A 13,899-nucleotide genomic window follows, 5' to 3' on the forward strand; every position below is an offset into this window, starting at 1 on the left:
ACACCTTGTCTGACTCCCCTTGAGCAACAAATCCAGATGGTTGCTCCATATAGACCTCATCTATGAGATCACCATGAAAAAATATATTTTTAACATCCACATGAAAGAGAGGCCAACTATGATTAACAACCACGAAAATGATAACAAGAATAGAGTTAGCTTAGCTATAGGAGAGTTTCAATATAATCACTACCATGGGTATGAATATATCCCTTGGCAACCAAGCAAGCCTTTAAACGTTCAATAATTCTATCAAGGTAAAACTTAATGGTGTACACCCACCTACAACCAACAACGGGTTCACCAACAGCTAAATTGGTGAGCTCCCAAGTGTTATTTTGATACAGGGCAGTCATTTGCTCGTCCATTACCTACTTCCACTTCTTGTCTAATAATGCTTCTTAATATGATTTCGGAATAGAATAAGAAGCCAATGATAGCACAAATTTTCCAAAAGTGAGAGACAAACATTGAAAGGAAACACATTTTAAGATAGGATAATCGATACATGCACACTTACCTCTTCTCAAGGCAATAAGAACATCAAACCTTTTTGGAGAAATCATTGAATCACTTGGCTCGGAAAAAGATATGGTTGATGGCACATCATGATTGGTCACACTGCTTGTCCGTTTTCGTCGCGAGTAGACTTTTAGCTAAGGAGCAATGGGAATGGAGGAGTCAACAGGGGTAGGAGAGGATTATGTCTTCTTCAACCACAACAAGTCCAGGCAGTCATGCACAACTTCCACATCAAGAGATTTGTTGTCATGTAAGAAGAACGGAGTGGACCCAAAAAATATAACATTTGCACACACATATTGTCTTCGAAGCAAAGGACTGTAACAATGATAACCTCTTTGTGTCTGTGACTACCTAAGGAAAATACATTAAATGGCTCCTGGATTGAATTTATATCGTGGCACAACCCCAATTGGTGAACAAAACATACACATCCAAAAACTTTTGCAAGCAAATAAAACAACGAAATATCCCGAAGTAAAATTCATTAGGTGATTTATCCGTTAAAACAGTCTGTGGCATTCGATTTATCGAAAAACATGCCATAAGTACTATACCCCAATATCTTTGAGAACATTCATGTGAATTAATAAAGCATGAGTCACCTCAAGCAAGTGATGATTTTTCCATTCTACGACATCGTTTTGTTGTGGGGTGTGAGCACACAACCTCTGACGCAATATACATGTTTCAAAAAACTCTAGACTAAGGGATTGGAACATATATTCCTTAGCACTATCTGAACAAAACACAGACACTGTTAAATTAAACTGATTTTGTACTTCCAAGTCAAAAGTCTTAAAAGTTAAAATAGAGAATAATTAACTCTATTTTTCATCAAGTACATTCGCGAATAATCATCAACAAACATAACAAAATACCTGTACCCTAACCTACAAGAAATTTTGACCGGTCCCCAAACATCTGAATGGACTAAAGAAAAGATAACTAAATTATGTTTTTCCATTCATGGCGGAAAAGTAATACGACGATATTTAAGCAATTCACACACTTCGTGGCGTAAAACTGAGAAAGACAACAAGGGAAAACACCTTTGAGAATCTTTAAGGATGGATGACTGAGATGGCAGTACCACTAATAAAGAGGGATGTTCTTCTGTGTTGCTACACCAACAGCTTCACAATCAAGATTGTATAATCCATCATGGTCATGCCTTCCAATCTTCTTCTTCGTCTTTAGATCTTGGAAAAACGCAATGTGAAGGGTAAAAAGTCATAGAGCAATTAAGAGATATGATGAGTTTACTAATGGACGGAAGACTTTAGGGACATAAAGAACGAAAGGCAATAAAAGGAAAGAACATGAATGGGCAATACCAATACAACATACTTTGGATTGGATACCATCTGTCAAGGTGACAGATGTTCCCGTTAATACTATATTGATGAAGGAAAATGCACTGAACTCACCTGTCCATGGTCAGATGCTCCGGAGTCAATGACCCATGGAGTAGGGAATTTAGATCCTAAACAAGTCATCTGAGGATACAATGTAATCATAGAAGTGGAAGGGGCAGCAAAAGTAGCATTAACGGACTGATTCTATAGATTTTTCAGCAACTTGGAATACTCCTCTTGAATAAGGGTAACCATCTCTGCAGGCATACATGGTTGTTATGTTGTAGAAGTGGAACTAGCCAAATGAGACTCACTACTGTCTCCAATGTGAGATGCTTGAGCTTATAGGTGCACTTCCTAGGATCCCAACATTTTTCAACTACATGATTCGTAAACCAATAATAGGTGTACTTCCTAGGACTACGACTCCTACTTCACTACAATTGCCTTATTTAACCGTGTCGTCGCGACCACCGCCTGTACCTCGTCTAGTACATGATGCCAGAGTAGAGCTATCATTGACTTCACATGTAAACCCCAATGATACACATTGGAGGCATGCATACAACTCGTTTAGAGATGGCACATCCTTACCACCCAAAATTTGTGCATGAACCGGCCTCTACTCAAGCTTTAAACCAGACAAAAATTGACCCACCCAAAACTCCTCACATTGTTGATGTTGCTTTTCAAAATCTGTAGTGAGAGGTTGTTACACATTCAGTTCCTCTCACTTTTCTGTTTCTTTTTTTGAAAGAAGGCAATTTATTGATAGAAAGGTTGAAAGGCCAACAACATACAACATATTACAACACAACTCAATCGCTACAAGAGAAAGAACAATCTCTCAAAGCAAGAGACACCAACGCCCAATCAATTACATCGCTTTTAGCTTACTAAAGACCCCCAAGAATAGTTTCTCCTTCATTCCTTTAAGTTTTGAATAATATTCATCCAAGGAATTCTCTCCTAGTTGAAATCCAAAAAACCTCTTCAAACAATTGATACGTTTAAAAGATGTTTTGGTCAAATAAATACATCTCTCGTAATGCATCCCACACTTCCTTTGCAATATCCAAAAAATCAAATTAACACTGATGGATGATTCCACATTATTCCACAACCATGTCATAATTTGAGCATTCTCCTGGATCCATTGTTCATATGTACTAGAACTCTCATCGTGTTTTGACACAGTCAAGTATTACAATGTTCCTTTTACCATTAAAAATGCTAAAATGGACTTAGACCATTAGAGATAGCTTGTTCCATTTAATTTAACTGAGGTTATTTGAACCCATAAAAAATAAATAGATATATGAATCTAGTTCTCGAATCACTTCTTATTTCTATCTGAGACAAGGGACAAGAATATATATCGTAGGTTATACAAACACAAGCTGACCTTTAGTGACCAACAAACACTCAACTTGTACACTTCATACACTTCATACAGTATGCACACCACACTTGAAGAGAATAACCAGCCCACTCGTCCACATGTAGGCGTAACAGCCGTCGCCAATTTTTTTTTGTCAAAAAAATATGAAAAAATATTGATTAAATCCGGAATATTCTAAGCATTCCAAGTATGCATTCATTTATAAATTGGAACATGTTTATGGTGGTGTAACGGTCCACTCTTTGGTGAGAAGTTGTATCGAATTGGTCTGATTAATTTTTTAACCAGGTAACTTGAATTTGACTACAAAATTCATATATTTAATTTTTTTAAATATGTAATTTATATACTTAACAACTTGATATCATTTCTCCCAATAGTTCTTTAAAAAAAATGAAATTAAATTCAGGTAGATGGCATTACCAATTTGGGGCTGACTTGGAGGACCAATCTATTCTCCAAATCAGCCTCAAATTCTTGTCATTTATTGTCATTATCCCACTTATAAATTGGTGGACATTTATTGGATAGTGAATCATAAAAAAAAAATAAAAATCAAAAGGCCCTATTTTAAAAAATAAAAGCTCACAAATTAACATTTAAAACTATTCAAATAATTTGATTTTGGCATTGTGAGTTAGCAATTGCAGTCCATAATTTAATTGTCAAATTTTAAGTTAATATATGTCTCGTGTACAATTTTTTAAGGCTTGAATTAGGAGGGACTCAGATGTAAAGTGCAGCACACATGTCAAAGTTTTTTGGGCCCCACCTGTGATGAATGTGTTATATCCACAACGTCCATTCATTTTGCCAAATAATTTTAGGGCATGAGCCCAAAAATGAGGCACATCTAAAGCTCAGGTGGATTGCACCATAAAAAACAACAATAATTAAATGTTCACCGTTAAAAATTTATTAGGGGCTAAAAAAGTTTTAGATCAAGCTGACATGTGTGTTTTCCCTTCATCCACGTCAATGTGACCCAATTAATAGGTTAGATTGAAAATAAACATTACAGTGGACTTTAAGAAACTTTTAATGGTGAGCATTCTATAACCACTTTTTCCTATGGTGTGGTCCACCTAAGATTTGGATATTACTAATTTTTTGAATCCTGACCTAAAATGATGTGGCAAAATGGATGGACGATATGGATAAAAAATATATATCATAGTGGGGCCCAATCGGGTCTGATCAGATTGGATGGAGAATAAACGTTACCGTGCGCCCTGCGAATAACCGTGAAAATCATCATCTCTATTGCTATTTTTGGTGTGGTCCAGATGATCTCTGGATATAATTCATTTTTTGGGTGGTGCTTTAAAATGATCTCTGAAAATAGATGAATGGTGTAGATGTAATAAATACATCACTGTGGAGCCCATATAACTTTGATCTCCTTTGAACCGTTTGTACAACTCGGAGCTCGAGGAGTGTCAGCGCTCGTCTTTGCGTGACACGTACCTACAGCAGCAAGCTGCTGCAAATTAAAAAAAAATGGAGCGAGAGGGAAACCGAAAAGAAAAAAAGAGGGACAGAAGAGAAAAGAAAACAGAGTGAAAGGGGGAAAGAAGAGATTGAGAGAGAGAGAGAGAGAAGAAGAAGAAGAACGAAGAAGAAAGTACTTCCGAGAAGAAGAAGAAGAAGAAGAAAGAGAACCCATAAAAAATAAATAGATATATGAATCTAGTTCTCGAATCACTTCTTATTTCTATCTGAGACAAGGGACAAGAATATATATCGTAGGTTATACAAACACAAGCTGACCTTTAGTGACCAACAAACACTCAACTTGTACACTTCATACACTTCATACAGTATGCACACCACACTTGAAGAGAATAACCAGCCCACTCGTCCACATGTTCCAACCAAGCATCAGGGTTGATGTTAAAAACACTGCATCTTACGAAGGCAATCAGCCCACACTTTCATACATCCCATGGGAGGCAATGATCATGAACATTTCATCCCATTTCTCATGCACGAACCATTACAAAGGCCCGACACAACCAAAGAAAAGGAAACCTTAAGTTTCTTAAAAGATTTTCAATACAAGAGGGATGAGATAGCCCAAAAATAAAAGAAAGAACCAAGGATAGGGTAGATCAGAGAAGGATTATATCAGAAACAAGATTTCTTTGATACCATGTAGATTTGTAAACTAGAAGTACAAGAAAGAAGAAGAAATAAGAGAGGAGAGAGTTGTGAATATAAGGAAAGAGGATTGCATGGTTGGACATCCTCTCTCCTCCTGTTTATGTTAATAATAAAACAAGGGGAAAAGACAAAAACACCCTTAAGTAACAAAAGCAAAAATTTCCCTCAAGTCCTAACTCCTAACCAAGAGTCCTAATCCAATTCAACTAAAGAATAGACAATGGAAGGGACTAGGTGCGCCATACAGTACATGAATATCCATTAGGTGGGTTGTACAGTTGTACAGCCCATATTTCTCATGTGTTAACAATGATGATGATGATGATGATGACTATAATAATAGTAATAATAATAATAAAGTAACCTTTTATTGCAAACACTTCCAAGTTACTTGCAGTTGTTATTTTTTCTTAGATCCGCCAATCCCTACTCAGACTTAGTGCAACCAAGAAAACTGAGTTCTAACTTGATTTTTGATAGATGAACACTTTATTGAAATTGTACCTGTTCATATTTGTTACAATGTCCAAACTTCTAATAATTTCAACATTTCAACAAGTTAAATGTCAAATAATTGAAATTTGACCGAACATGTTTAGTAATTGATGCTGAAATGCATGCAGTTTTTTAAATATTTTATACACCACCCAGGCACTATAAATTATTAAGAAAACTCTTTGGATTTAGCATAGATTCATATGTCCATGATGATTTCGAAATATAAAATTTCAACTACTCATTCAAATACAAAAGCAGGACTGGTCCAATAACTCATGATTTTCCTACCCCCACAGGTAAAGGAAAGGTCCTTGCCTTTTGGGCCAGTTGTAGGCGAGGGGGGATTTGTACCCCCGACACCATGGTTCATAGCCACATGCTCTAATCCTCCGAGCTAGTCATAGTCACATAAAATACTGACTTCATGCATAATTTAGTAACAAAAACACAGTCAATATTTTTCCGGCATTTCTCAGCGAGAGACCCTTTCTAACTCAGTTGCATTTAGCATCAGTCATGACAGATTCAGTTTACCCTCAAGCACAGTGTTAAAAGACAAGCATTTATGTATGAAGCATATGTAAGCAGAAAGATACAATAAATATGAAAGATATTGGAATGTCAATGAATGAATAAATCTTGCAGTAGATAATAGTTAAAACTAAATATAAAAGAGCAGGAAAAAAAAAAAAAACAACCATGAAATTTCCAGTTTGTCCTTTTTCTTTTCCAAGAGCTAGGTTTCCAATGATATTAATTTATATGTATGTATGATGTATGTACATACATACGTATGTCTATCTGTATGTATGTATGTATGTGGATATATAAATGGAGAATAAGATAAAATAAAATGCAGCTGCAGACAATTAATGGCAATAATGTTGGCTTCAGAAGATACCAATAGTTTTCCTTTTTTAGATTTATAAGATGCCAATATGAAATGAGATAAAATTACCTTTTGGCATAGATTTCGAATGGCTGAAACTTTTTTTACCCACAACCTTGCATCCTCTGGCAATTCAAACTGCAACAAGAGCTTTATTCAGAACATGAAATAATATATGATACTCACAAAATTTCTCTTAGAAACTCTAACACAGACTGTTTATACCTGATATTTGAATTTTGCAAACTCCTGAATGTCAGACCACAGACTTTCAGACGTGATATGCATGTATGCAGATTGGTTCTTTCTTGTAGATGATCCATGGTTCCACCTCGTCTGCCCCCTGAAAGATTTTCCTGAAGATCGATGACTTCCTTGGTCCTGAAGATTTTTTTTTAATACAAGATCCAGGCATAGTTAAGAGTTAGAGCATGCAAATGTTCCATAGAATATCAGTGAAACTACACGTGTGTCTGCATCTAGGGTTTGCATATATATAGAACACATGTCAATGCACTCAGTGACTACAGAAGCTGGCCTACACACTATCTCCCACCATTGAAAGACAGCCGACAAGCATCTATTACACTTCAAACTTTGAACTTTCAAAAGTCCATTTTGAAATTCATGTTAAGATTCCCAGCCCTGATTGTTGGACAGAGAAGATGTGCGCACTTGAGTATCAGTGTGCACTAAGTGCACCCTCAGTTGAGGACCTGTTTCCATGAAAAGACCAATGTTCCTTGAGATTACTTGGACAAGAACGCATATCTCCAAGTTTTTAACATGGATCCTTTCTGGAATACCCATCGTTACATTGCCACAACTTCCCAAGATTACTTGCTTTATATGCATGTCTCCAAGATTACTTTTTACATGGTAAAACTAAATAGGAAAGGTTGCAGTCTTTATATTAGCCCGGTGGCGGCCTTTGCTTGGTCGGTGGCTAGAAAAAAGTTGCTCACTATAGATGACCTTCAAAAGAGGAAGAAGATGATTCCCAACATTTTGTGTGATGTGTATGCAAGATGCAGAGTTGATTGGCCATCTATTTATCTATTGCCCTTTTGCTAGAGGTGTGTTGGTGAATTTGTTTGAAGCTTTCGAAACACCGTGAGTGATGATTGGGTCTATTAAAGGCTTTCTTCTAGATTGGCATGGGGGTCGGGAAAAGGGGAGGGCACATTGGTGGTTAGCCCTTCTAGCAGGAATCTGGGCTTTCTGGGGAAGAGAAATAATTGGTTTTTCTGGAGTAGGAGTGGGTCAGTGGTGGCAGTTTTTAGAATGGCTCAGTTTGATGTTTTGGGTTGGGCTTCTTATATAAAGATCCTTTACAAGAGTACTTTTTCTTCCTTGCTTTAGCCCTCATGGTTGTATTTCGCCTTAAGAATTCCTCTTTGGCTTTCGCTTTTGCTTCTAATAAAATACATCATCTTTCAAAGAAAAAAAACAAAAAAGAATTTCCTGAACCAGACCAACAACAAATATGCACTTTTTTTCAAATAAAATAATATATTAGAATGCAATCACCAAAAGGCAAAGACAACAGACCCCACCAAGGCAACACAACTAAGGCAATCTCATAATAAGAGGAAACTTTTCCACTCACCCACAAAGTCGACCCTCCTGTACCTTGCAAAATCCTAAGGGCCTGTTTGGAGTGCCGGATTGGATCATAATGTAGTGTAAAAATCAAAACCATTACATCTTTCCCTCGTTTGGATAGAAGCAACAATGAATGTACTTCAGCTGTCGAAGCAGAGGGTTGTCATTTCGTTGTAAATATTGCCATATCTGGCGAATCCCATTTCAGATACATGCCAATTTTCAAGAGCAAGAGAAATGACCATTGCAACATATTGCACCTGGGGGTCCATCTACAGTACCATAAGAACACTCACTGCTTCTGTCTTCTATTTAAACGAGGGAGAAGTGCATTCATGTCTCCTTCGTAGGTTGAGGAGATATTTCTAGCCTCAGCGGTGGAGACGTAAATGGCTACCCATTGGCCACCACCTTGCAGGACCCCACCATCAGCAGGTATGAATTCCCCACTCTATCCGCTGTCCACATATGAGGGTTTTCATCGAACGGATAGTGGATAATGTTACCTGCCTACAGGACGACGAAGGTAGTGAAAGACCCGGCGCCATTAACGGACGGCAAGGTTAGTGCTGTCTCCTCAAGGGGTGGCTAGTTGTAGGTGGATCATCGAAGGACAAAGGTGAAGACTCCGACCCAAATCACTCTAGTTGATGCCATACACGCTTCAGTCATGGCATCCACCCTCCGTAGCTTTTCTAGTAATGCAAAAATCCCTTCTTCCCCCCATTTTTTTAGCTATGATCCTGCAAGTCTTTCATCTTTTTAGTTGGTGAAGGGAGAAATTTCCAGATTCATGGGTTCTACTGTCCAACCGTCAGCACCCTTACACATCTTTTCGGTGTATCTATATTTCATACAACAACAAGGATTCATGCCTTGCTCGACGTACAGATAGACTTGAGTCCAATGCAGTCTTACATGGTGGGCCAGTTTTTTTGGGGTAGCTAATCACACTCCAACACGATAGCAAACCATATGTACGTGAGGCTGTAGGGATCAGAATCTCTTCTCAGCCGTGTACATGAGGTAGAGATATTATAAGGATGAGGAAAGCATGAGATGTAAGTGTAAATTTCCAGTCAATCTAGCAGAGATCAGTATGGCCTACTCTCACATATGGGGATTCGTAGATCGTATACGAATACATTCAGGTTGGATTGGAAGAACACTGTATACTTATTTGTTGATATACCCAAATAAAATACTTGTCATGTGCATACCATATTTAATAGAGGTGGAGCACCACAACAATTTTTTTAACCATTTACAGTGCATTCAAGATCAATTTCCAAACGGTGTGTGGTAGACGGTTACCAAATATCATGTTGAAGAAAGTGGACCATTCCTGCAGCTTACCACGTTCGGATGGATTATGGCCATTTACACTGACAATCCATGGAAAGCGTAATCATTACACATATACACCACAATACAGCACAATCCAGCAATCCAAATAGGCGCTAATCAGAAAGCGAGCAAGAAATCCCTCTACCCCTTCTCGGGCATTCACATTTTTCATCCAATGAACCAAATCACCACAAGGAAGCATGACTTCCAAAACTTCCAATCTCTTTCCCCTCTAGGACCAAACATTATGTCCTTTCAGCATGCAGGTGGGAAACATTGAAACAATTCCCAAATGCTTTAAATCATTTGCAAGCTATTAAATGTTTAAATTCCTTGATGAGTTCTACTGACATTTACGATCTATCAAAGTTTCGGAAACATTCTTCCACAATTTCCTTCCCAAACTCCCTACATTCCCTCAGATTTATAAACATACACACCATTTATTATATGATTCACTTTGGAACACCAACGAGCAGTAGAATGTGCATTAGAATTTCCCATCAAGAGAATGTACCACTCCTTAGAAAGAAGTTCATCATCTTGAAAAAGAAATTATTTGAAGAAAAATGGGAAGGCTCAGGCACCTGAAGACAGCAGGTGAGAGCCAAAACCCAAATACTTGCACAATATTTGAAGAAGAAGAAGAAGACGCTGTACTTGCATACCTTCTTATTGGTTCTTGACTGCATATTGTTAGCACTTCCTTTTGTGCCAGCAGCAAAGCTATGTCCAAGAAAGCAATTAAAGAAGTGTGAAACTGCAGGCCCAAGATCATGATCCTGTGACTCACTCAAAACCTCCTGCATGCCACAATAAGTGAGATTTAACATGATGACCCAATTTACCCACCTCACCACCACGTAACTGTAGTTCACATCTGAACAAATTGGTAAAGGAGATTGCACATTTCAGTTCACAATGCCCTAATTAGATGATAAATTATAACACTTTGAGATTAATTTGCCCAAAATGAAACAAATAACATACAATTCATTGAAAAAAGGGTCTCCAAATCTAAATTGGCACTAGATCAATATTGACAAAAATCTTGACACAGACTATCATTTGGCAGACAGCAAAAATAAAACTCATAGAACTCAAAACTCCATTCTACAAAACAATTGATAAATCATGCCACAACATATCTCACTCTGACTGCATCATCTGGGTTTAAACAGTCAGGTTACCCCACATATTCAAAGCTCTGTTATCTAGGCACAAACATGAGTCTGGATTCAAAACATAAAGGCACGGTTGGACATTCCAAAACCCAAACATGTAAAGGGCAGATAAAATCATTAAATGGCTCAAATGGTTATGTATATGTAAACAGTTGTCCAGAATAAGTGCCTAACGTAATCTGTTTCCAGAAGTAAGACTTGGAACTCCCAGAGAAGTGCAAAACTACTGCTATATACTACAATATCAGGAAGAATGTTGCTATTTTAATACACCTAGAAATGGTGCTGTAGGAAAGAATGAACCAGTACTGATTGCCAGTCATGATTTAGTAGAGAAATGCACAATCTAGGTGGTTAAAGCTTGCCGGATATTGATACCGTTCACACAATGTCACAATCAACTATGAAATGTTTATATAGAAATAGAATACTAAGTTCAAAGCAATAGTGGATGACCAGAGACATCAGCCCATACAGAAATTGAGACAAAAGTTTAATCTATAAAGAATTTCAACCATTCCTGACATATCTGAAAAGATAATTGCTCAACTTTGGAGATTTCGCATAGCCATATGCAGCAGAAATATTGAGAAAATAAAGATTGATGATAGATATAGCAAACAATCACTGCATGGCTGTAAAAGAGAGTCATGCTGAATATGATGCCCATCTGCTTTCCCAACAGAATGGTTTAATACTTTAGTAGTAAACTTCAACTAATCAAACCACATACCTTGAGAATATGTTTCGCAGACCTAACAACAATCTCAGTGACACAAAGATCCCATATGTGAGGTAAATGTTTGGTCATATCAGCTACCTGGAGAACATGGTAAGGATCATAACCATCATATGGTGGTGGACAAACCATTTTCCAAACTCTGAACCAAGAAATGCTTACTTTTCCAATATAACGGACATTTATTCCATGAGCATGGAGTGCTTCAGTTAATGTTTGACCATCCATGGGTGCTACCTCGAGTGTGTAAAGATCTTGGATGAACTTAGGAAGAATGACATCTATAAGATACTTGCCAGCTTTCCTGACACTTGCTTCATCTGCAGCTATCTCCTGGAAAACAGAGAGATAGTGTACATAAGATGAGACTTAAAGGGGGGTTTGCGGTGGTGAACAGACAAGACTATAAAAGATAAGGATGTATACTTACCTCTTGACTGCCAGCCAGCTTGAATTCAGTAAAGACGTTAGGATTCAGCAGCACTTCCTCACATGATTTGTCACTTTCAGCAGGTGTAGAATCACATTTTTGGACAGCCTTAATATGCTCTTCTTCCTTTGTATCCTACATACAAGAACAATATGAAGATATGACACCCAGACTCAATTCTATATGTATACGAAGTGATTATCAACAATATATCTTACTGCATATTGAGCAAGATCACATTGTGCCAATGCCATTGTTATGGTGCACCATGGTGTTCCATAGTGCGCTGTACAGAACTCCTTTCAACTTCTAAGAAGGATCCTCTTTCATGCCATGTGCCATGGCATGTCATGATGCACCAAATGAGATAGATGCAGTGCATGATTTATGTATTTGCGAAAGGGGTCAGTTGTGTGGATGTCGCACCTCATCATCGGTGCCACATGGAATCCCACGCGGCATGGCACCCTGGAGTAGCATGCTATATTATGCATGTTGCAGTTGCAACCTGACATTCACTACTTGACTCATTGTGCAATCCATGTCATGTCAACCTCAAGCTATATGCCGTGGTCTCCCATGGAATGGTACTTCAAGCACCAAACAACTCTAATTTAATCTCCTTCGAGTGCTTAAAGAGTACAAGCTGGTTATGGAAGCAATGTCAAGTAAATTAACCAGTACTGCAACTATTAGAACAGGTAGGGTGAAGGAGACAGCAGATTAAGCTCTCATTAATGATCTCATAGAAACAAACTGGGAATATATATATATATATATATATATATATATGCTCACCTACGCACCTTCTTACGTGAGCACCCGTGCGCACCTTTGCACATGTCTTGGCACAGAATCTGAACGGTCCATGTGATGTGGCACCCCTTGAAACCCCACGAGCCCAACTTTCAGCCCGATACAAAACCTTGGTGGGCCATGGCAAAAGGAAATAGTTTCCTCCCTTGATTCGCATTTCTCTTTGCTATGGCCCACTAGAGTTTTGGATCAGGCTGAAAATTGGGCCCATAGAGTTTCAAGGGGTGTCACGTCACATAGACTGTTCAGATTTTGTGCCTAAGACGTGTGCAAAGGTATGAACGGGTGCTCAAGTAAGAAGGTGCACAGGTGAGAATATATGTATGTGTGTGTGTGTGTGTGGGAATAGTTCTATGCGGTCGAGCTCATGGGAACTTCCCATGAGGTTGAGTTGTGTGGGCCCTACCGTAATGCATGTCAAACATCTACCCAATCAGTCAGATGCACCATTCCATGGTGGGCCTCGGGCTTAAAAATCAAGTCAATACATGAGTTTTGTGGGCCATACCACATACAAAAGTTGAGAGGGGTTATCCTCCCATTAAAACATTCATAATCGTTTTTGGGCCAACCGAGATGTCATTCACAAATCCAGCCCATCCATTATGTGTGTCCCACTTGGATGAGGGGTCAGACCAAGTTTCAGACGTATCCAAATTTCAGGTGGGCACCACCAAGTGCTTTTATATATTTTAAACATGTCTTCATATGATTTTAGATGGTATGGCCCACCTGAGTTCCGTGTATGGCTGATTTTTGAGATATCCCATAACCTAGAAGTGACCCATCAAATGCACGGTGTTAATGTTTGACACACATCATGGTGGGGCCCACACAGCTCGACCTGATGGATATATATATATACATATATATATATATAGGGAAATGGTACTATGAGGTCGAGCTCATGGGAAGTTCCCATCAGGTCGAGCTGTGTGGGCCCCAC

General features: G+C 38.3%; 1 protein-coding gene across 5 annotated transcripts in view; it reads right to left on the bottom strand.

Annotated features, from left to right (window-relative positions):
* The window catches only part of LOC131220350 (clustered mitochondria protein), a 60,056-nt gene that overhangs the window by 12,028 nt on the left and 34,129 nt on the right, over positions 1-13,899 (bottom strand). For all 5 annotated transcript variants that reach the window (XM_058215304.1, XM_058215310.1, XM_058215321.1 and 2 more), the window contains exons 16-21: positions 12,138-12,272; positions 11,870-12,040; positions 11,702-11,788; positions 10,453-10,587; positions 7,058-7,213; positions 6,902-6,970 (exon numbers count right to left, since the gene is read on the bottom strand). In XM_058215304.1, the coding sequence (XP_058071287.1) occupies positions 6,902-6,970; positions 7,058-7,213; positions 10,453-10,587; positions 11,702-11,788; positions 11,870-12,040; positions 12,138-12,272 (753 nt within the window). The remainder of the gene's footprint in view (positions 1-6,901; positions 6,971-7,057; positions 7,214-10,452; positions 10,588-11,701; positions 11,789-11,869; positions 12,041-12,137; positions 12,273-13,899) is intronic.

Source organism: Magnolia sinica, chromosome 1, assembly GCF_029962835.1.
Source record: "Magnolia sinica isolate HGM2019 chromosome 1, MsV1, whole genome shotgun sequence".
Taxonomy (NCBI): Eukaryota; Viridiplantae; Streptophyta; class Magnoliopsida; order Magnoliales; family Magnoliaceae; genus Magnolia; species Magnolia sinica.